Below are 24,901 nucleotides of genomic sequence, written 5' to 3'. Positions count from 1 at the left end.
CATTCCCATTGCTGTGTGACCATCACCATCCTTCTCCAGAACTTTTCATCTTCCCACACTGAGACTCCATCCCCCTTAAACACTAACTCCCCATGGCCCACTCCCCCAGCCATGGGCAGCCACAATTCTACTTTCTGCTTCTATGAATTTGACTGTGATGGGTATATCATATAAGTGGTGTTTGTCATTTTATGTCTAAGTTCAATAAACTTAGCATGTTTTCACCCATGTTGTAGCATCTCTCCAAACTTTATTCTTTTTCACGGCCGAATAACACTTCATCGCACTATACGCCACATTTTGTTATTCGTCCATCAGCGGACACTTGGGTTATTTCCCCTCTTGGCTATCATGCATAATGTTGCTATGATACATGCAGGTACAGATGTCTGTTTGAGTCCTTGCTTTCAATTCTTTTGGGTGTATAACCAAAAGTGAAATTGCTGGATTGCGTGGTAATTCTACGTTTAATTTTTTGAGGAGCCGCAATACTGTTTTCTGCAGCAGTGCACCGGGGTTATAACTTCTCCCCATCCTCACCACCACTAGGGGTTTTGCACATCCAATCCTGGGTCCATAAGGAAGAGATTCTGTTGCACAGATTTTTAGAAATAGAATTGCCAGGCCAAAGAATGTATGCCCTCCAGAAGAGTTGTAACCATTGACATCACCACTCTTGGTATATGAAAGTGCTTATCTGCCATATTCTCACCAACCTTAGATAACTGCACTCTTAAAATTTGTTATGCTGATGGACCAAAAATATCTCGTTGCATAAATTTGTATTTTTCTGATTACCATTAGAGTATCTTTTTTGCATTTTTATTGGCTACCCATGTAATTTCGCTGTGTTTTAATCAGGTCTCTGTCTGAGGACCTTTGGCTTGTCAACCCACCGCATATGTGGAATGGCCATACAAGAAGATGAATATGGGAAAGTGTTAGAAATGCATCCAATGACAATAAAATGACTGCAGAGACATTCAAGATGATCACCTTGAGTCATCAAGTTACACTGCATTTAGGAAGTAGAATAGTGTTCTACAAAGAGTTCTATCAAAAATGGTTAAAAATATGAAGTCTTAGTAATTTTTAAAAGCTGCCATTTATTGAACATCAACCATGTGTCATCCTCTGTGTTAAGGCTTTTCAAACATCATTTTATTTCATCTTGGCTCGAACAAGTATCGTGTCATTTTATGTTGTAGAAAGGAAGGTTTCTGGAGACTTGCCCAAGGTCACAAACCGCAGTGAGTGGGTAGTTGGGTCCTAATCCAAATTGGTGACACCCTCACCCTTTGAGAGTGACATCTGAGGGAGGTCCTGGAGACTCATGGACCACGTGTACTATGCTTACCAGTGTCCCAAATAGTACAGGCCTTTGCTTTTGTTTTTGTTCTTGTGTGTGTTTGTTTTTTTGTTTTGTTTTGTTTTTGCAAATCCAGAGTCAGTAGACTTTCGGGAGAGGACTTTATTGCAGTTCTGCTAAAGTGTGTGCCGTGATTCACTGGGAAATGACTTTAGGTGGTGCTTAGGCAACATTCAATGGGATTGAATCACTCAGTGAGGAAGTTATTCTCCGTTCCGTCCCTCTCAATCATCTCATCAAGGAGAGAGTCTCCACGTGGTGCTTCCAAGTCTGTAACACCTCTTTGGCATTTGCTGATGTTGTCTTTTCACCAAATGCTGCCACAGATTCAGTGCTTCAGCAGGTACTAATGTCTAGGTAGAATTTCATAGCATTTTTTAAAAAATGATATTTACTTTTACATTCATCATCTCATTGTGGCAAGATGTCTGTTTCTCATTTGAACTAATAAAGCAAATTTCTCTTTTATTTATTTATTTATTTTTAATTTTTTTTTTCAACGTTTATTTATTTTTGGGACAGAGAGAGACAGAGCATGAACGGGGGAGGGGCAGAGAGAGAGGGAGACACAGAACCGGAAACAGGCTCCAGGCTCTGAGCCATCAGCCCAGAGCCCGACGCGGGGCTCGAACTCACGGACCGCGAGATCGTGACCTGGCTGAAGTCGGACGCTTAACCGACTGCACCACCCAGGCGCCCCAGCAAATTTCTCTTTTAAAATGAATTTACTTTTGTAAAGATAGTGACTCACTTTACAGAAAATTGTAAGCATACACTGTTACCAATTATGAAATAACTGGACAAAATTGTGAATAAAGGTAACACTTGAGTGAAGTTTTGGAGACACTGCTCCCTGGGTTCATAAGGGCAATATCTAAGCTCCATGGGTGTCACTATTTGTTAACTCTATTCATACTTGCCTGACTGGATACATTATATCACATGGGATGCTTGTTATAAACTTTTTTTTTTAAGTTTTTTAATGTTTATTTATTTTTAAGAGAGAGAGAAAGAGATAGAGCATGAGCAGAGGAGGGACAGAGAGAGAGAGAGAGAGAGGGGGAGACAGAGAATCTGAAGCAGGCTCCAGGCTCTGAGCTGTCAGCACAGAGCCTGACGCGTGGCTTGAACCACGAACTGTGAGATCATGACCTGAGCCGAAGTCAGATGCTCAACCGACTGAGCCACCCAGGTGCTCCTGGGACGCTTGCTATAAATGCGGATTCCCAGGACTTTAACGAAGGAGCCTTGGTAGGTAGATCTGAGATGGGCTGAGGACTACTGTCATTCCAGCTCAGTTGAAATGGTGGACTAGGCCTGTCTTCAAAAACTAAAAGCCAACCTCTGTACTTCCTATGATGAAAATAAAAAGTGTTCTCAATTTACCAGGTAAACTAAACTGGTACTGATTTATCTGATTCTGTGCACAGAAGCACAAGACAGGGGAAAACCTGTGATCTGTCCCACTCAGCATTTCTAATTTTTTCCCCATTTCTTCAAAGGAAAGGAAAGTCTTAAAAATTACAGAAGAGACTTGTAAAGGACCATCCGTTCCATCTTTCAGACTCAAATGCAAAAAGAGGTTCAATAACCTCAGGGTCTGGCCTTTCAGAAGGCAATCAAATTGTGGATGATTTGAGGCTCATCCGGGACAACGTGGGCAATTTTGCTCACTCACCACATGAATTTCTTTTTTCTTTTTCTTTTCTTCCTCCCCCTCCTCGCCAAGTCACAGATGGGTGCTGGAAGCCGAGCCAACACCGTGCCCTGAGGTGCAGACAGCTGTGGTGGGGTATGGAGAGGAGGCACAGAATGTGCCTGATGAAACTGACCAGACAGACGTTCCGATCGTGAGCCGGAAGGCAGGTGTGGGCTTCGTTTCTGACCTGGGCTGTCTGTGGGGAAGGTATGCGCCAGGGTATGATAGCGTGCCTTGAATATGCCCCGGACTGTGGAACAGGTTTTGTTTTTTCTGCCAGCAGATGCTTTTTTGTAGTGTTGAAGGGCTTGGTGGAAGAACCAGCACATAGGAGCACATGGAAAATACACGGCCAGGATGTCAGCAATCACGTCACGGTTGCACTCTGGAAAGGGGTGATCACTTTGAACAACGCACATGCATTCACATGACAATCCATTAAGACTCCAGCCTGGGTAAACAGCGGGTGTTCTTTATCAGATGGCCTCCTTAGTGTATGGCATGCTACAGGCTAGGGCCCTTCACGCCAATTGAACAAACACGGGGTTAACTTTTCAGTTTTCTATGAGGTGCTTTCGATGCTGTTTTTGGTAATGAAGCAGTGGACTCCCCTACAAAAAACAGATTTTTTATTCCTGTGTTTCTTGTATCTGTCAAGATACCTGTTGAGCAGCTGAAGATAGCATATGTTTGTAGGGATAGTTACCAAGAACAACAAAAGATATTGACTTTAAAAACTTTAAAGATTCTCAACGTGTGTGCAGTTTGATCTGTGTGACATCTGAGGCCAGAAGAAGGCATGTCTCTAAAGGGAAAATGTAAAGCAGGAGTTCTCAACTTTGGCTCCACACCAGAATTACCCAGGGGGCCACACTCCAGACCAAACAAATCAGAATCTCCAAGGTGGGGGGTAGGACCTAGGCAGCAATAGTTCTAAAAGTTTCCCAGCAGATTCTCATGAGCAGTTGAGGTTATGAATCATTGCTTTAAGGGGACATTTCCTTACTGTTTTGAAAGTGGAGTAACACTTTTGGGGAAAACAGTATCCATTGACATCTCATTTACAAGGGAATGAAAACAGAAATCACCATACCATTTGCCTAATTTCCGCATTTTATTTTCTGCCTCGGTTCTAATTGTTTTATGCGAGTATTGGAAATCCTGCACTTTAGTGCCAATGGGGAGCAAACAGAGCAGATGAAGATCCCAAGGGAAGATTGGGGGAAAGGGGACTGGAGGGGATCAGACAGTGTGAGCCCCAAAGTTGAGTAGCAGCCCTGCTCTCCTCCTGACGTGGGGGGGGGGCGGGGTGGGGGGGGGCAGACACAGCTCAAGTGGGGCCAGGGTTTTTGATTTCCAAATAAATTGCTCATCAGAATTTTTGTATGTGAAATATCCCATTTTAGATATGTTAGCCACAGATTAAAAAAATTTTTTTTTAAACTCCATGCAGCCCAATAAAACTCATGTACAAGCCAAATTTGGCTGCCTTCCAATTCACCTGGTTTATACGCCTTTTAGGGAGCCGGGATTCTTCTTCTTTATATTACTGTGGTAAAATACACTTGCCATCAGATTTAACGTCTTAACCATTTTATTTTATTTTATTATTTATTATTATTTTTTTTAACGTTTATTTTATTTTGAAAGACAGAGAGAGACAGAGCATGAAAGGGGGAGTGTCAGAGAGAGGGAGACACAGAATCCGAAACAGGCTCCAGGCTCCGAGCTGTCAGCACAGAGCCCAACGCGGGGCTTGAACCCACGGACCGCGAGGTCATGACCTGAGCCAAAGTCGGACGCCCAACCGACTGAGCTACCCAGGCGCCCCTTATTTTATTATTTTTTAATGTTTATTTTTATTTTTGAGAGAGAGAGAGAGAGGGAGGGAGAGACCATGAGCGGGGGAGGGGCAGAGAGAGAGAGAGGGACCGAGGGTCAGAAGCGGACTTTGTGCTGATAGAAAGACCCCTACTCGGGCTCAAACCCACGAACCGTGAGATCATGACCTGAGCTGAAGTCGGACACCTAACCGACCGAGCCGCCCAGGCACCCCTATTTTAAACCATTTTCACGTGTACAATTCATTGGCAGTAAGTACATTCATGGTGTTTTGCACCCGTCACCTCTGTCTAGTTCTAGAACTTTTCCATTACCCCAGTTGGAAACCCCACACGTATTAATCCCCTCCTCTGGCCCCCTGGCAACCACCAATCTGCTTTCCATCTCTATGGATTTGCCTATTCTGGATATTTCTTATCGATGGAATCCTACAGACCATGGCCTTTTATGTCTGGCTTCTTTCCTTTGCATAATGTTTTCAAGCTCATCCATGTCGGAGCCGGAGCGGGAGCACGCCTCAGTGCTTCATTCCTTTTTAAGGCTGAATACAATTCCATTGTATGGATATGCCACATTTTGTTTATCCACTCATTAGATGATGGGTAGTTGGGTGGTTTCCACCTTTTGGCTGTTGTGAATAGTGCTGCTGTGAACCTTTTTGTGGGCACAGTTTTGTTTCAACAGAGGGATCATCCTTACATAACAGATGCCCCCATACCACTTGTCCCAACTCTGTGCACACTAAAAGGTACTCACGAGTCGGGGACTTAACTATAGGGGGACCGAATTGTCCCGCTTTGCCTTAGATTGTCCCGGTTTTGGCACTGAAAGCCTCACATCCAGTAAATCAGTAGAGGGAGGTCTGGCAGTGCCTCAAATTGTCCACCAGTAAAAGTCTTCTCAAGGCAAGGCCTAATGGTTTTCATATTTTGACTGTGACTTCAGAAATCATTGTGACAAGTATGGGTTTCTTGCAGGTGTCTGCAATCACAATGATTTCAGGACGCTGTGCTTTGGTACAAGCCAGTTCCTTTACGTGCACCTGGAGGATTCCATTCCTTTAGTCTCAGCTTCAGAATTACGTCCTCAGTAGAGCCTTCCCAGAGCCCCTTCCCTTGCACGGGAGTGAAGAACTCCTCTTCTTTACTCCCAGAGCATAGTTATAGTTACCGGATGCATGTGCATGGGTCTCCCCATTAGACCAGGACTCCCTCAAGGATGGTGGAATGTTGCTGATGGTTTGGTCGGCCCAACATCCAACTCCTCTTCTGACAACAGCATTCCCCCTTTCCTTTGGGAGTTCCCAAAGGAATTCCCCTTCCCGAGGGGAAAGCCCTCCCCTAATCTCCTACAACACAGTTTGGGTAGAGTTGATACCACTTCCCCACAACCTAGACCTCGCCTGTCCTCATATTCCATCCCCTTGGCTCACACAACTGGCTCAGGAACAGGCGGCCTACACCAGGTTAGTGCGAAACCAACTCTGCAGCTTATGCTGGAGCTGGTCGGAACTACATTGGAACTAAGCAGGAAGGAACTCTATTTGTGATAGGGTTGCTAAAGCTCTCTGTGGCCACCTTTGCCACATCCTAGGGGAAAGCCACCTAAAAGTGCAGCCAGCACAGAAGAAAGCAGAACAGAGGGACAGAGAGAGAAAGGGATGGTGCCGGGCTGCTGTGAGTTTCCTCCCTTGGGCTTCCTGGCTTTATGAATCACTTTTTTTGCTTAAACTGGCTTGCTGTGGGTTTTCATCTCTCGCAGTGAAAAGAAAACTGAAGAATGCACTGTGTTGTATTAATGTTTAAGTCCCATACTATAGCATCGTCCTAGCACATCATAGGCACTCAAGAAATGTGCGTGTCAATGCAGACTTTCGGAAGTATACCGTCACTAGGTTGTTTTCGTAATGAAATAATATCGATGCAAGAAGAGTCAGGAAGGGGGGTCGTGGAGAAGGTGGAGGCCTCCCACATGGCTGGCGGGAACATTAAATGGGGCAAACAGCTATGGAAAGCAGTTTGGCAGTTTCTCGAAAAGTTAAACAGAATTATCGTATGATCCTTGAATCCCACTCCCGGATGTACAGGCATACCTCGTTTTATTGCACTTCCCTTTACCGAGCTTTGCAGATACTGTGTTTTTAACAAATTGATGGTTTGTGGCAACCCTACATCAAGCAAGTCTGCGGGTGCCATTTTTCCAACGTTTGCTCACTTTGTGTCTCTGTGTCACATCTGGGTAATTCTTGCAATATTTTCGACTCTTTCATTATTATTATATTTGTCATGGGGAATGTGATCAGTGATTACACCACACTGAAAGCTCAGATGATGGCTGGCATGTTTTAGCAAGAAAGTAGTTTTTAATTAAAGTATGTCCATTGCTTTTTTTTAAGACACAATGCTATTGCACACTTAATACACCACAGTATTGTGTAAACATAACTTTTATATGCACTGGGAAACCACAAAATTCATTTGACTTGCTTTATTGCAATACTTGCTGGTCTGGAACCAAAACTGCAATGCCCCCAAGGTACACTTGTATGCCTTAAAGAATAGATAACAGGTGTTGAAACAACCCATCATACACAAATGTCCACAGCAGCACTATTCCCAATAGCCAAGCATATTTGGGTGGAAAAACTCAAATATGTACCAGCAGATGAACGGGTAACCAATGCGGTTTATCTACACAATGGAATATTACTCAGCCATAAAAAGGAATGAAGAACTGACACCTGCTATGACATGGACGACCCTCAAACACATTATGCTACAGCGAAAGAAGCCAGACACAGAAGGGCAGGTACTGTAAGGTTCCACTTGTATGGAACATCCAGAACAGGTAAATCTGTAGAGACAAAAAGTAGATTAGTGGTCGTGAGAGGCTGGGAGAAGGAGGGAATGTGGAGTAGTTGCTAAATATGTACGGGACTTCCCTCTGGGGTGATGAAAAAATTCTGGGACTCTATAGAGCGGTGATGATCCCATGGCGCTGTGAGTGTAATAGATGTCACTTAGTGGTCAACCTTATGTGCATTGTACTGCAGTCAAAACAAAACAGAAGAATCAGGACCTTCATCCAGGCTGCCACAGATGAATGCCATGTGGGGTGTGTCCTTTATCAGGTGCCCAGACTGTGCTCTGCCCCACGAGCCATGACCCCTGGGACCTGTGCAGGGCAGATGCCTTTCTTCTCCTTACCATTCAGCCTAATGCAGAGCTTCCTAGACCAGATGGTATAAGAAGGAAGCCAGTTTGGTTGATGGCACGACTTCACTGCAATTTTTGACGCTGCTCCTTCACCGTGCCCGAAGTAGTCAGTGCGTGCCACAGCACACATCCTCTCCCATCCTGAGGGTGCTGCTGTAACTGAAAATTCACAGTGCGGCGTTGAGTGCTTACTGTGTAAAGCTGGCATAAATCACTGGACTAAAATGTCCGTTATCGTGAGCCGAAGTTATCTTGCCATCACAAGAGTGATCTGGTTGCTTCGCTTGCAGTGGAAAATTAAGAGACAAAGAGGCAAAAGGCCAAAAGGAGAACTCTAGAAAAGTCAGTTTTCTGATGTTGGAAAAACTTCACAAGGTTAAAGCTAGGAGAGTTCTGCCTGTACTCATAAAAGGTATTTTTTTTAAAGCCATTTATGTTTTGGGGATCAATGAGAACAGAACAGTAATACTCCTCTCACAACTAGAAGATTTGGTTGTGTCCTGGGGGCTCGCATTCTGAGATTTCTTCCCCACCTCAGAATCAGTAGGAAAAAGAAAAAAGAAAAAAAAAAAAAAGCAATGCCCTGGGAACACAGTGTGTTGAGCTCTTCAAGAAGTCAGTGTTAGTTTTGTTCAGTGCCAGGGGTATCGGTCACCCCTCTACTTTCCAGTTTGGGTCCCTATTCACAAGGCAACTTAGAAAATATTGGGGACAGCTTATCATCAATATAACAAGATGTGGAACAAGACTTTTCCTGTTGACCCAGAACTTCAGCTAAAGCTTCAAAGCTAAGGGCAGTGGGTAACAATACTTCCTCCTGTCAAAAGGTGGCCAGACTGGTCCCCTGACCATCAATAACCATCAGCCTCCAGCCAATATAAAACAAGGTCAGATTTTATCCAGGGCAGATTTTATCCAGGTTTCTCTGACAGGTCTTTGTAGGGGGTTTTCTTCTCCCCTCTGATCTCTAAGCCAAGAGAGAAGAGCTCAAAGAATCACTTGTGAGACTGGGGGCAGCAAGCAGGGGGTGGCTGGCATCTCACTGCCAGCTGAAGGCTGCCTGGGGCTGTCCATGACAGCAGGGCGAGGAGCGAGGGCAAAGGGCAAAGGTGTATCCTATTTCCCATGGGCCAGGGTGTATGTCTGGAGGTCTGAGTCATCCTGAAAAGACTCACCCAAGAGGGTGGCCTCCAGGACCTCAAAAGAGAATGTGGGGTACTTCCTGGGGTATGAATGAAAAAGAGGGTGTGCAAGAGGTCACCCAGTATGCACACTGAGTCCCCACAAGGTCCCCACAGAGGTCTCCAGTGATCCCCCAGTGTGCCTGAGTAAAAGAACCATGTGAGTGCTTGCCAGGACATGGTGGTGGTGGTGGTGGTGGTGGGGTCATCTAACACCAGAGCGAACTATCCCTGAAGTCACCTGTTCTCAGCAGAGAATGCTTTCCCTTTTCCACACGCTCCCCTGCTCCCATACTCCGGCAGAGCCAGGAAAGGGCAGGAGAGGACACACCTGCCCTAGTCCCTGTTGCAGATTCCCGAGCCATCTTTGGGTCAGACCAGGGCAGGTGGGGAAGAGGTATTAAACTGGATATGAGAATAGAGTTTTGATTGGACTGGACTTCTAATATGAGACTATTCTTACAGTTGAAACTAGTTGGAATTGGTGGGATTCCTATGGATCCAAGGTGCAAACTACCTTAAGCTATCCCAGGGGCAGCACATGCAAATGCCTTCAGGGGCTAGGCAAGAAATATAAATAATGAATGAAGGGGCTTAGTGGAGGTCATGGTGAACTGGAGTGAGCTGTGTCCCATCTGAAAGGGGTTGCTGTCTCTCACATCCAGCCAGTTGTTGCCCAATGAGGCCAGATCTTCCTGATTTCCTAGAAATGCCAGAAATCTCCATTTTTGGTAGTGTCTCCTGATTTTGGAATTTTTGGTAAGATTATCAGTCAAGGTTCTTTGTGACAATGATACAATTTACTCCAGGTAGTTCAAGCAAAAGTGCTTTAACAGAGTGGTGCTATGGACTGAATTGCATCCCCACCCCCCACCACGCCCAAATTCATGTTTCAGCTCTTCTCCTTAATGTGCCTTTGCGATGTTTAGGAGGTAATCAGGGCTAGGGGAAGCCAAAGGGTGAGGTCCTAATTCAAAAGGGGGATAGCCTAATAAGAAGAGAAAGCCATGTGAACCATGCCTGTATGTGAGGACACAGCAAGAAGACGCCCTCTGAATCCAGGAAGAGGTCTCTCACCAGAACCTGAACATGCTGGCACTGTGATCTCCAGCCTCCAGAACTGTGAGAAAAACACATATCTGTGTTTTTTAAAAGGTTTTTTAAATTACTTATTTTGAGAGAGAGAGAGAGAGAGAGAGAGAGAGAGAGAGAATGCATGACAGCGGAGGGAGGGGCAGAAAAAGAAGGAGAGAGGGGATCCAAAGCAGGCTCCGTGCTGTCAGCACAGAGCCCGACACAGGGCTCGAAACCACGAACTGAGAGATCATGACCTGAGCCGAAATCAAGAGTCGAATGCTCAATCGACTGAGTCACCCAGAAGCCCCAATTTATTTTGTTGAAGCCACCCATCAGTGGAATTTTGTTATGTCAGCCAAGACAGACTAAGACAGGTAGAAAGCCTGTAGAATCTCCAGAAGGACAAGAGTTGTAGGCTCGGGCTGCACAGCTAGGAATGATGCCCAAACCACCCCTGTGAATACCGTGCCGTGCCTTTCAGCACAGACCCCAAGCTTACACAGGGGCAGGACACCTGGAAGCAAGGTGCACTGGCTGTCATGCTTATATCAGATAGACTCCTCTTTGTTGCTCATTTCCAAGTATAAATCTCATGTGACATGTTTAATAGAAGTGCTTAGGTCACATGAAACTCAGTTGCAAAGAAGGTTCTGGAAAAGTGCTTTGGTTTCTCTTGAGAAGGGCTGGATGGATGCAAAGTATAACAAATGTCCACTATAACAATTAATTGCAAAGGAGGGGTGGTGGTTGTGTGTGGGGGGATGTCAAACAACGCATTTGTGTGCTGCTTACAGCCCTGCCAGTGGATGACTTCTGAACTATGGGCTACTTTCATTTTTTGCAATTTCTACTTGCTCTGAGAACAACTAGAAAAGCCAAATCAAATCATCATCATCATCATCATCATCATCATCACCTATTTAAAGGCATTCACATTGCTGCTGCAGCCACCGGGACTAGAGGGGCCAAGATTCTGAAACAATGTTGAGGTGAGCTGATGTATACTGCAGCCACTTTTCCCCTTGCGGAATTTGCAAATTGGGGGACTTGGAATCTAGACTTTTCCCAGGTAAGGCTGCTGCTGCTGGGGGACAGAGAAACCAGCAGAATTTTGGCAGTGTCCTAGGGCTGGAGAGACAAAATTAGGGACTATCCTAGAGCAAAGGGAAGGGTAGTAAAGTGAGCTTGATAGATGGTGGTTTTCCCCTTAAGACATTTGGCAAATTCTGAAACTGTGCAGGCCAAGAGGCTAGAAGCCAAACAGAAAGCCCCTGAAAAACAGAGGAGAGTGTCCAGCAGTCTTGCCATGTTATGGCTATAAGGTTAGAACACAGGGCTGGGGGGGGGGGGCGGGAAGGGCCTCGGTGAACACCTAAAGACCTTAGTTGGAATCTCTAAAAGGCAAAGCCTTAGACGCAGGAGCCAAAGTTAGATGATATCTTATCAAAACCACAACTCAGCCTCCACCCAGCTTAGCTAAGATGCTTAGTCCCCTTGCCATCTGCTTCCAGAGGGTGGGGAGCCCTCTCCAGAGTTAGATATTACCTGCAGACTTTATATATATATTTTTCATACACAGATGTTGTATGGCATTCAACAAAAATTACAAGGCCTGACAAGAGACAGGACCAAATGACTGAAAACAAATAGAAAAACAGGCAATAGAAACAGACTCTGCAGGTGACTAAAGTACTGGAAGTAAACCAGGGCTTTAAAATAACCATGATTAATATATTTAAGAGAAACAAAGCAAGAGAAGGAGAAAATAGATGAAAAGAGAATTTTACTAGAGAATTGGAATCCATGAACTTCATAGTCCAAGAGACTGAGAATATAGAGAACGCATTTGAGCTCCTCACCAGCAGAGGGATTTTGAAAATGCTGATTCAGATCTGTATGAGCTGGAAAACCTTATGGCCCAGAGTCTGAGGGCAAAAAAAAAAGTCTGCCATCACTGGCTGTCATTCTCTGTACCTCTCAAGTGGCTTCCTTTAAGGGACACGTATTGTACAATGTGTTCTGAGTCACTCTGCTCCATAAACTCAGTTGACTGGCAGGGAGCTCTGTTTACCTGGAGAAAGAGGAGCCTTTTGCTAATTATCCTAAATACATCCTTCGAGCAATGTGTGTTGGGAATACTAGTAGTTAAGATGTTCAAGAAGTTGAAGCCTCTCTGGGATGACATTTGAGTTGACACCAAGTGACAAGGAACCAACCAGGAGAGAACTAGGAAATGTGGTCTGGGCAGAGCTGACAGAGAGAGTAAAGAACTCTGAGGCAAGAATATGTTTGGTGATCAATCAGGGGTGGACAAGCTTTTCTGGAAAGGGCCAGATAGCACGTATTTTAGGCTTTCAAGTCACACAGTTCCTCCTGCAACTACTCACTTTTGCTGTTACAACAGTAAACACCGACATGAAAGGAATGGGTGGCAGTTGTCCAATAAAACTTTATGGGCACTGAAATGTAGAATTTCTTCTAATTTTCACATGTCACAAAACCTTCTTTTGATTTTTTTCCCCCAACCATTTAAAAATATAAAAACCATTCTTAGCTCTGGGGCCATAGTTTGCTGGTATAAGGTCGTTTAGGTAGGCTGGTATCAGATCGTGGAGGACATTTCAGACATGGTAACAATCAGGTTAACGCCAAGCCCCTTTCCCCCTCCAAATGGAAAGCCACTCGTCAGGGTAACTGCAGGCCAGGGTACCAAAGCGGGGATGCAGCTTCCTACAGCTCATGGAAGATGATCAGGTTTGTTTTATTTTTTCCCATTAACGAGAAAGAACAAACGAACAAAAAGACAGGCAGACAGACGCACACAAGGCTCAAGGACGACAATCAGTTTGTTTCAACACACACACACACACACACACACACACACACACACACACACACACACACACACACATCCCGAGCCAGAAAGCCAGAGAGGACGTGAACAGGTTCACGCTGACGTTTCTCCGGCACGCACTAAAGGTTTCAAAGTTGGGTGCACACCTGCTCCCAGCCCCAGCGCACCTGCTGAGCGGTACTCCGGCCTCGTCTCGCGAGAGCGTGCCGTAGTAGTGGCCTCCACCCCCGCCCCTCCCCCTCCCCCTCCCGCCCCGCGCCCAGCCCCCGAGGCCGGGGGCACTCCCCGCCGGCTCCCCCGCCGCGCGCTCCTCCCCCGCGTCCCCGCCCGCCGGCCCGCACGCACGCACGTACGGTAGTAATTTCCACGCGAGCTCCGCAGCCCCGCGAAGTCCGCCCCCAGCCCCACCGCGCCCCGGCCCGCGCCGGGAGCCGGCCCCTCCGCGGGCAGGTGCGCGAGCCTGCGCGCGCCGCGGCCGCCTCCTCCCGCGGGTCCCTGGCGCGCCGGGCCGGGGCGGCTGCGCGCACGGCGCCGCTCCACCAACCCGCTCCCCGCAGGTCCCTCGCTCGCTCTCCATCCCTCGCCGGCGCTCGCTCCCCCCCCCCCCCCCGCCCTTTGATTGACAGGCAAGATGTCGGTGTGGAGCGAGGCAGGAGCGAATGCAGCAGCCGTCACCCCCGGAGCCCGGCGGCGGCAGCAGCAGCAGCAGCAGCAGCAGCAGCAGCAGCAGCAGCGCGAGGAGGAGACAGCAGCCAGCCGCAGTCGCCGCCGCAGCCGCGGGAGCAATGCAGACAGCATCTTGAGGACGCGCTAAAGCACCCCAAACGGTGGACAATGCCGTGTCACTGCAACTGGGAGGGGGGCAAAGCAGATTTTTTTTGACATAAAAGCCAGCCAGCCAAAAATATATAAATTTGCCCTTCACGGAGCCGGTGTGTAAAGAGTGAGCGCTGTTTTCCTTCGCCTCCTCCTCTCCTCCTCCTCTCCTCCCCCCCCTTCTCCTCTTTTTCCTCCTCCTCCTCCTCCTCCCCCTCCTCCCTAAGTGTACAGACAGCATCACATCACCTGGTTTGCTTCTGAGAAACAGCATCTCTCCTTTTCAGGGACCAGAGACTCAGAGAGAGGAGACATTCTAATGGAGTCTGCTTGATACCCCAAAATAAAATAATAAATTTTGGCTCTTGTCCCCTCCTCCCACCCCACCCCCTCAGCCCTGTGTGAGATGTTGGGTTTCTTCTTCATGAGACACTGTTGAGAAGTCGCAGTGGTTGGAGAGCGTAGGGGGTAGACTACCTCTACTCCCCCCCCCCTCTTTTTTCTCTCTGGGAGGAGGAGGAGGGGAAGGGGGCTTGCCGAGCAAGCGATGGATGAGGAAAACATGACGAAAAGCGAGGAGCAGCAGCCTCTGAGTTTGCAAAAAGCCTTACAGCAGTGCGAGTTGGTCCAAAACATGATAGACCTGAGCATCTCCAACCTGGAAGGGCTTAGGACCAAATGTGCCACCTCCAACGACCTCACACAAAAAGAGATCCGGACCCTGGAGGTAGGTGTCGCCTATGGGGGGAAAAGGCAATCTTTCCTTCCCGTTCCTTGCTCCCCACCACCCCCTTTCCTTTGATTCTGTTTGTTTGGTGGGGGGGAGGGTGTGGGAGGGTGGCAGGGCGGCACGATTTGGTTTTCTGTGATTTATCTTTTTTGCAAAGCCTGCACTGGATGTCCCTTGACTGTGCCGCTGTCATCTACGCTTGGCTGGATGTTGGTAGTAGTAGTAGTAATTGTTATTCTTTATGTATTATTATTCCTGCGGCTGTTATTATCATTTGTTTCCTCTCCGAGGAGTGAGTTCTCTCTTTTTTTCCGCTTGTGGATTTGTTTATATGCCACGGGGGCTTGTGTGCTGGGTAAGACATTAAGGCGCTGCAGAGAACCCACGTGACCTTGCGCATTCTGCAGGTGGTCAAAAGGTGCTTTTTGCTCCCAGAACGGGGCTGCCTATAAATATAGACCTCTTCTGCTCTGGGCCTCCTTCACAACTCCGCGATTGCTCCTTGGAATTTGTTTTTGTTTTTGTTTTATTTCAGTGATATACATGTCAGGAGGCAAGATGCATTAAAAAAAAAAAAAATCCCCTTTGAGCTACCCGTTTCCAAATCAAATCGTTTGATGCAGGGAGCTGTTGCAGGCCTGAAACGTGTAAAAAGATAACAAAAAAATATGCCTGGATCAGCACACACAAGTGGTGTAGGAAAATACTCTTGAATCTCCATAGGATGGTGAGGAGAGGGGTCGGAGGAGGAGTCATCGCTGGCGAGTTGTAACATTGTCTCCAACAGAACTTGAGGGGGAGTTTGAAGCAGTTTGGGGGGTGGGGTTCGATGCAAAGTTACTCAGAAAGAAGATGGCAGAATTTATTTCTTCCGAAGGCCATTTGGTCAAAGGAGGAAGGTTTCAAGAGCCGTAGAAAATGTCTGGTGTGCACGTAATCACTGGGCATCCACGTTTGTTGGAAACATCCGAAGGGTTCCACTCACTTCTCCTTCAAACCAGCTGTACACATGGCTTGATTAAATTTGGGAACTCCTATTAGCCGGCATTTGCTGAGGGTGGTGGCTGTGGGGCTGGAAGCAAAGTAAAGGGGTTCTCCCTCTGGCGAAGCAGGCATGTGCAGTGCTGGGGAGGTTCCCTGTTTCCAGCCCAGGAGTTTCCAAGGCCTGAACTCTTCAGCCCCTACTGAATCTTGGAGCCCTGTGCCTGGGTTCCAGCACGGATGAGCACCGCTGTCTGATTTACTTTTAAGTCTTTTTTTTTTTCCTCCATGATTTTAACTTTGGTTGTCAGCACACAGAAAGGTCATCAGTTTGAAAGTGGAGTGTGTGTGTGTGTGTGTGTGTGTGTGTAATATGCTGTTTGCTACCCTAGAATGCATGTCTGTGTGCCCCTGTCATCTGGGAAAATTTATGTCTTGGTGTGAGCAGTGCCCAGGATATGATTCTGTTCAGAACTGCGGGTGGTGAGTAACTAAATAACTCAAAAGGGCCACCTGAGTTCTCTTCTGGCCCTTGGCGTCAGGAGTCCCAGGTGCTAGTTCAGGTATTACTGTGCGCGTTTCTCCTGTTTTCTTTTCCTCTTTTCAACATGCCCCATTCTCTGATTACTCCTTGATGATGGTGATGGTTACAGCGTATCCTGGACTCCATGGCTTCTTTTCTGCATAGAGGTTTTCTTTGCAAACTGGGGGACGGAGTTGCCGGAGGTTAGAGTTATTGGGAGTGCATCTGGGTGTCAGTTTCCTGGTTCCGGGATGCCACAGATCCCTGGTTTCCAGATTGCTCAGGGAAGGGTCTTCAGCAGTCAGGCCAGCTTCTTGCTCCTCAGGTCTCTGGCGCCGGGGTGGGGACACTGAGGAGGGGCTGAAGATCCCAGGTGCAGCCAAGTCCTGCCAAACCTCATCTAGGCTTTGGACCCGAGGGGTTTTTTTTTATCCCCCAAACTGTCACATTTTGCATGTTAAAACCATCTGAGGGAGCTCATTGAAAATGCACATTCTCAGCCTCTAACCCCAGAGACTCTAATTCAGGTGGGACTGGCAGGAGGCCCAGGAATCTGCATTTCATAAACAGTCCAGGTGTTTCTGATGCATGTTTTCACATCGACACTTTGAAAAATACGAACATAATAGGAGATAGGTGGCATATTTCTGCTCTTTGATGGTAAGGACTCCCTGCTCACAAACACTGGAGTAAGTAGTGAATTGAACAGACCATGCTGAAAACCGTGATAATCAAAATTTAGTAGCGTGCATATCACCCCATATACAGCATGGACTTAGCCTTCAAGATGTGTACTGCATGGTTAGGGAGACAAGGCTAATAATAATATATGTGTGAAATAATGATGAAATCCAAACAGCAAATAATATGGGAGACAGCATGTAGGTCCATTAGGAATGTGTTCAAGCTACACGAAATGGAAAATCCAAGCGCAGTTTTAAAGCAAATGATGGCTTCTTTTTCTTGTATCGCAAGAGGTATGGAGGTATATGGCTGCTTGAGTTGGGTCAGCAAGTTAGTAAGCTCGGGACCGTTGTCTCTTTGAGTTCTCAATGGCCTCTTCCTTTTGGTTGCAAGATGTCTTCTAAAGCTTTAGCTGTCTCACTCAGGTTCAAGGCAGGGAGGAGGGGGACTGGGCGAGGAGCAAGCAGGGATAAAGGGTTCATGTCTTTGTTTCGCTACCTACCCCACAGATGATGTTGAATTATGTCTTCTTGGCCAAAACTTGGTCAGATGGCCAGTCCTTGCCTCAATGCTGGGAGGTGGGGACGTGGGGACACCATGGTAAGTGGTTTAGATGAGTCATGGTCCATTGCCTGGGTTGACTGGTTGCCACCCCATACATGCTGGCATGGAAGAAAGCATGAAGGGATATTGGGTGGATAGCCAACAACAAGGGCCATGGCATGTTATCAGGAGGTAGTCTAGCAGAGAAGAAAGACCATGACCTTTGGAGTTACACAAGTAAAGTTGTAAACTGTAGCTTTTCTACTTACTTTATCTTGGGCTAGTGATTTAAATTTTCTGACCCATGGTTTAATTTTTGGCAAAGTGGCAATAAAAGAATAACATTACCTATTTCAGTAGTTATGAAGATCGAAAGGGAGGACATTTTCAAGGGCCTGGTGCCATTTGTAACACAGCTGCAGGAGCTGAATAATTGATAGTCATGATGATGATGGTGGTATGATTAACATTACGTGGTGTGGAATAGATGACATGGAAGGGAACAGCTCAGATCAGGGGTAGAAAGGGAAGAGTTTGAACAGCGTTTCCGAAGTGTGTTCTGTGGGTCCTTTGGTCTGAAAAATTAGCATTTTTCATTCTTGCGGAGAGTACTGAAATCCGGGCCCTGTACTACATGCTGGTGGTCAACAAGTACTCTGTAGACAAAACGAATTCCTTGGAGAATTTGGCAAAGGTTGAGCTAAACAAAGGGAAACAGGCATCTTGACTGCAGAGACTTCTCAGAGCCGTTAACGATATCATCTATGTGCACGGTGACTCCGAGAGAGCGTGGAGTCTGCGGTGTTTCCTTTTTCCAAGGATATCCCTTGGGATTGATGTTCCATAGAATACACCCAGGGAAACATTTGGCAAAGCAGTTAGGGTAGCTCTCTTGGTTGGGGAGCTGGGGACCCTGAGCGCAGAGAAGGATTGGGAGAGCTGGCAGGTGGAGAGAGCTCGCTCAGCAAGAACAGCTAACCAGATAAAGGTATTTCATACCAGTTCATGCCTTCGTGGGGCAGCTGAGAGACCAGTTGGTCTAGAATGGAGAGTACCTGATAGAATGCCATAGGAAATGAATTTAGGTCACAGACTCTTGAGATCTGACTAAGGACAAGGGAGCCAGACTGACAAAGTTTCACTCCTTTGAGGAAGGAGATAGAAGTCTTCAAAGGTTTTGGAGTGAACACAATAAAAAGTTGTTTAAAGGTTAGCCTGCCAGCAGCCTGCAGCAAGGGCCAGCAAACTCTTTCTGTAAAGGGACAGGTAGTAAATAGTTTAGGCTTTGTGGGTCATACAGACTCCATCACAGCCTCTCAGCTCTGCCGTTGTAGCACGTAGCAGCCGCAGATGGACAGTTTTCCACTGCAGCTTCATTTATGGCCCCTGAAATTGAAATGCGATGTAATTTTCACATGTCACGAAATACTATTACCCCCCCACCCCCCTTTTTTTACGTTTAAAAATGTAAAAACTATTCTTAGGTTGTGGGGCCTTATGAAAACAGGTGGTGGGTCAGATTTGGCCCAAGGGCTAGCTTCCTGATCTCTGACCTCTAGGGTGGATGATGCGGTTCTGCTGATCTTGCCCACATCACTCATGTGGTTGTGTGATCATCAGATGGCTCAGCTGGGCTGGATGGCCCAAGGTGGCCTAGCTCACATGGCTAGTGGTTGGTGGGGGGATGTCAGTTTTTCTGTACATGGCTTTCCAACAGGACAGCTGGATTCCTTACCTCGTGGAAGCAGCCATGTTCCAAGAGAACAATCCCCTTTGCACAGCCCCTCTGAGGCCTCTGCTTCTGTAACCTTTGCCAGTGTCCCATATGCCAAAGCACATTAAGTGGATAAGCCCAAAATCAATGTGGAAATGACTGTCTGAGGGTATGGATTCTAGGAGGTGTGGTTCATCGGAAGCCAATGAACAATCTTCTATAATAATGTAACAGCTATGGAAGAAAAAAAAACCCCAAACCCCAAAATAAAACCAAAAGAGCATGGAAAAGAAGGAGGGTCATGGGATGGTCAGCAGAGGCCCCCTTGAGGTTTTACTGACTTGAGGAAGCAAACCAAGACGTATCTGGGGAAGGGACCAGGCAGAGGGAAGAGCAAATTTCTTGGGTGGGAACGTCCTTGGAGTGTCGTTAGAACAGCAAGCAGACCACTGTGGTTGGAGTTGAGTGGGTGGACGGGCAAGGGGTGAGGGACACAGTGGGAGACAGAATCAGGGCCCTGGTGATAGAGAGCTTTGATAAGATACTTGGATTTTGTCCTGAGTGTGAACGGGGAGGTGACTGACTTAGATTTTTAAAAGATCCTTCTGATTGCTTCAGGGAAAATAGACTGCAGGGATTAAGAATGGGGGCAGGGAGACAGTTTGGGAGATTGGTGTGGAAACCAAAACCAGGAGTCACTGTGCTTGGGACTATTAAGGTGGTTGGCGGGATGGGGCCGGCGGCTGGATTCAGAAGGTCAGGTGTGCACGAGGCGTTCATGAATCAGATATGGGGAAAATAAAGAAGGGAGGGTTATCCCTGGGTGTTTGGCTTAAGAACTGAGCGAATGGTGGTGCCTTTATTTGAAACATGAGGACTAGAAGTGGGATAGGTTGGGCTTGATGGTCAGGTCCTGTTTGGACATGTTCCATTTGTCAAGTAGGCAGTTGGATATTCCATCCTACAACTCTTGAGGAATGCTGGAGATACAAAATGCACTTAAAATGTCAGGAACAGCATTTCATATTATTAAATATTATTAGTGGCTGCATGCTATTCTATGGACGTACCATAATTTAACAAATTCTATTGTCAGATCGTGTACATTTACAACTTTCTGTCATTATAAATAATGCCACAGTAGATATCCTTGTGGTTTGTAGCGGTCCTTTGATTCCAGCCCAATTGCTGAATCCAAGGCTATGCCAAATTTCAGGACTTTTGGTAGGTGTTGCCAAATTACCTTCCCCAGCCGTGTGAAAAGGGCCTGTTCCCCCCCGCCCCATCCTCAGTATGGGTTTATGCTTTCTTTTTTTGGTTGCCTATGTTTTGATGACTGAGAGCTCAGGGTTTAAGGAGGCAGTTGCTTCAGGTTAGAATCTCATTCTTCCTGTTTCTAGTTGGGGAGGAGCTGGGGACCTGTGGACATAAGAGGAATTCTTGGTTTTCCATACAAAGTGGCCCAGCCTTACCCCCTTCTGCCTTGTTCTCATAAAGATATGGCAGGAGGTGGTCTCACAGCTCCGAGTTAGTGGCAGAAGTTATTTCGGAAGGGTTCACTATCCCATCTGGGTTTTTGGAACGGATCCCGTTAGGGAGCTTGTGATTTTTTGTCCTCGAATGGGCAGAATACTGAGGAGTCTTCCTCCTCCCTCCAGAGAATCGGTCATTTTCTGGGCTCCCGCCCTCTGGGCCCCAAGTCTTGGGACCTGGCCTTCCTCCTTGCCCTCAGAGTGCTGCTTTGGAGCTGGGGAATGGGGAGGTGTCCAGAAGCTGAGGAAGACAAGGGACACAGGGCAGCTGCGACAGAGGATGGAGAAGCTGAGGGATGGGGAGGAGAAAGTCAAAGCAGGGACCCATTGTCTGCAGGGTTTCTGTGACCCTTGCAACATCTCTCCAGTGGGCAGTGACTGCAACAGTGGTTGTTCCTGTTTTACAAGTGAGTTTACTGAGGTTTAGAGTCACTGATGTGACCCAGGGTGACCCAGTGTGGAGGTTAAGACAGCCCCAGATACAGGAAGAGGTTTACTGCTCTACTGTGGACTCCCCAAAGGTGGCATGGCCTGGAAGGGAAGACGAGAGCAAACAGAGGGCCAAGGGGAAGTGCTGGTGATCGAGTTAATGAGAATCATCATGGTGGCTCCCTCTGCTGCTCATATACTTTGAGTTCATGGGTGACTTTATAGATGAAAACTATTGGAGAGAAACATAGAACCAATGGAGACAGAGTAGGGCATCCACAGAGACAAGGAGGAATGAGAAAAAGAGAGGGAAACAGACCTGAGATGTCCAGTACAGTAGCCACTTGCCACTTGGCTTTTGACCAGTTGAAATGTGGTGACTTCTGACTGAAATGGTATAAATGGTGTGATTATATTGGTATAAAATACACACCAAGTTCTGACCTCTTAGTAGGAAGAAAAGAGTGTGGAAGATCTCATTAATAATGTTTTTAAGTTTCTTTATTAATTTTGAGAGAGACAGAGAGAGTGAGCAGGGGAGGGGCAGAGAGAGAGGGGGGGGAGAGAGGATCTGAAGCAGGCTCCGTGCCCAGAGCAGAGAGCCTGATGTGGGGCTTGAACTCGTGAACTGCAAGAGCATGACCTGAGCTGAAGTTGGATGTTCCACTGACTGAGCCACTCAGGAGCTTCACCATTAATAATTTTTTATATTGACGACATGTTGCCATGATATTATTTCAGAGAGATTGGGTTAAGTAAAATTTCTTAAAATGAATTTCGACTGTATCTTATCCCTCTTTTTTCCCCTGAGGCTACTACAAAATTTTAAATTACACAGGTGGCTCACTGTATATTTCAGCTGGACAGTGCTGCTTTTGGCCATTGAGGTGGTTTCTCTGTTTTGCTGTAGTAGAAATCTTGTTCTTGATAAAGACTGAGAACATGGCCTCCCCCCCCCCCCCCAGGGTTACTAGTCAGCCATTGATTAGAGCGTGGATGCATTCCAAAGACACATGCCCTGAGTTTCCCTGGATCAGTAGGAAAGTGATATGAAGGCTCAGAAATAATAACTTAATTGAGTCTCTAGAAATTTTCATGGATTCTTGAAGTAGTATAACTTATCGGTTAGGACGGCTTGGGATCCACAGTAAGATTGTTTGGATTCCAGCCTGAGTTCAAGGTACACTAGCTAAGTAACCTTGGGCAAATGAGCTCTCCTTTCTGAGCTTCAGTTTCCTGGCTTATAAAATTGGGATCACTTTGCATAGGATTGTTCTGATTACATGGGATCTTGCATTAAGGAGTTGAGCGGAGCGCCTGGCACAAGGCAAATGCTTAAAGGTTGTTAACTTTGATGGGTTTCATGATCATCCCCCCATCCCCGCCAATAGATTGGCTTGGGGAGGTTAGGGGATCTCAGGTATCCAGGGAGGTGCCACCCTTGAGTGTATCCTTCATTTATTCAGTGGATCTAACTGAACTCCCAATGTGTGAGAGCAAGGAGTGAGAAGAAACCCGTAGAAGCCTTCCATCCTTCCATGGGATGACGGCACACCTGCTGGGCTGCAGGTGACGTAAGGGAACAACATTCTGATACTAGGTATGGATCTTTGAATTCGCCCACAGATGACTCACTCCCCATCAGTGCCTGGCAGGCTTTAGTCTTTAAACCGTGTGCTCAGCTCACCTCCAAGCTGGATAACAGTTACGGGGTTGGGCCTTGTAGCTCCTGAACTTCTCTTAAGCTTATGAGGTGAAGAGAACGATGGTATCCAATTGCTCAAAAAATCATATTCTCTATATTCTCTCAAGATAGAAGGATGCTTAAGGGGTTGGCTAGGCTTACCTTTTGGCCAGTGTCCAGCGTGGTGATTTGGGGTGAGCACTACCTCCTACGGTGGCCTCTTAACTAATTTTTTAATGGCGGTAAAATATACATAGCATAAAATTTACCATCGTAACCATTTTAAAGTGTGCAACTTGGTGGCACAAAATACATTTACAGTGTCGTGCAACCATCATCGCTATTTATCTGCAGAACCTTTTCATCATCGCAGATAGAAATCCTGTGCCACTGAGCAATGAATGACTCTCCCCAGCTGCATGGTAACCCTGCTTTCCTGTCTGTACGAATTTGACTATTGGGTATCTCGTGTGAGTTGAATCGTATGCCCTGTACCTTTTGTGTCTGGCTTCTTTCCCCTGGCATTATGTTTCTAAGGTTCATCCACATTGTAGTAGGTGTCAGTTCTTCATTTCTTTATATGGTTGACTAATATTCCATTGTATGTATAGTCCATATTCTGTTTATCCAGTCATCTGTTGATAGACACTTTTGAGTTGCTTTCACCTTTTGACTATTGTGAATAATGCTGCTTAGAAACTTTGATGTACAAGTATCTGTTTGAGTCCCCGCTTTGAATTCTTTTGGGTCTATATCTAGGAGTGGAATTGTTGGGTCATACGGTGAATCTCTGTTTCATTTTTTGAGGAACTGCCGTACTATTTTCCACAGTGGCTACACCATTTTACATTTCCATTGGCAAGGTACCAGGGTTCCAATTTCCCTACATCGTTGCCAACACCTCCTATTTCTGATTATTTTTTCATTAATTTTTTAAAAATTATAGCTTTCCTACTGGGTATGAAGTGGTATCTCATTGTGGTTTTGATTTATAGTTTCCTGATGACTAATGATGTTAGGCATCTTTTCATGTGCATATTGGCCATTTGTATGTCTTCTTGGGAAAAATTCAAATTCTTTCACAAGGGCAGCCTTTTGATTGGGGTGAGTTATAGTGGTTAGAATTATTCTCCGTCTTTTGAGTTGAGTCTGCTCTCTGATGACTTAGATCCTTTGGCTCTAGTCTCTGGAGCAGAGAGAATGAGGCCACTCCTTCTTTTCGCTGAGAAAACAGCCTCAAGAAGAGTCTGCATCTAAGATCTGGAACCCACCAGGTAGAGACAAGAGATAGCTGTGCGCACAGACTCCTGACAAGTCTCTGGCCCAAATTCTGCAGCCACCACCTCTCTGCTGTATCCTCTGTTAGTTCCATTACAAAATTCCAGAATCTGGAGTCATTGACAATGGCGAATTTCCCCCTTTGCGTGTGCACCTCTCCTAGCCAGAGAATCATGCTTCTAGGAAGTAGTTGTGAATGTTTCTCTGTGTGCTCATCCTCAAAGGCACTGGCGTGGTGCTTGGGCGGGGTTGGGTGGCTTGGACTCCAGCAGTAAGGGAAATAGGTATAGAAAAGAACTCATCAATCAAGTGAGGGCATTCTGGGACTTTATTAGTTAGGAGGCAGAGCACATTTAGATGCCCCTTTTTGTATTTTTACCTTTATCTGGCTTGGAGAAACAGAGCTTTGTGATAAACCCTAAAAGCAATATTACTCTTTTAATATGTTGCTGGATTTAAGCCATTAATATTTTGTTGAGGGTTTTTGTGTCCATGTTTATGAAGGATGTTGCTGTGGTTTCCTTTTTTTGTACCATGTTTGTTTAGTTTCTGTATCGGGTAACACTGGCCTCATAAAATGAATTGGGAAGCGTTCCCTATACTTTTGTCTTCTGGAAGACATTGTGTACAATTGGTTTTATTTCATCTTAACATATTTTAAATGCTGGTAGAATTCAGCAGTGAAACGATATGGACCTAGAGATTATCCTCGCTATTTTGGGGGGTGTGGAAGTTTTTGAACTATAAATT

At 46.3% G+C, this 24,901-nt stretch overlaps 1 protein-coding gene across 5 annotated transcripts in view; it reads left to right on the top strand.

The window, feature by feature from the left end:
• Positions 1-13,844: 13,844 nt before the first annotated feature.
• The window catches only part of KSR2 (kinase suppressor of ras 2), a 436,140-nt gene continuing 425,083 nt past the window's right edge, over positions 13,845-24,901 (top strand). For 2 of the 5 annotated variants that reach the window (XM_053205478.1, XM_053205477.1), the window contains exon 1: positions 13,845-14,780. In XM_053205478.1, the coding sequence (XP_053061453.1) occupies positions 14,601-14,780 (180 nt within the window). In that variant the 5' untranslated portion in view covers positions 13,845-14,600. The remainder of the gene's footprint in view (positions 14,781-24,901) is intronic. The other 3 variants (XM_053205476.1, XM_015068579.3, XM_027043814.2) reach the window with 2 other exon arrangements.

Source organism: Acinonyx jubatus, chromosome D3, assembly GCF_027475565.1.
Source record: "Acinonyx jubatus isolate Ajub_Pintada_27869175 chromosome D3, VMU_Ajub_asm_v1.0, whole genome shotgun sequence".
NCBI classification, from domain to species: Eukaryota; Metazoa; Chordata; class Mammalia; order Carnivora; family Felidae; genus Acinonyx; species Acinonyx jubatus.
The sequence above is the reverse complement of the archived record's forward strand: the minus strand, read 5'-3'. Positions and strand labels throughout refer to the sequence as shown.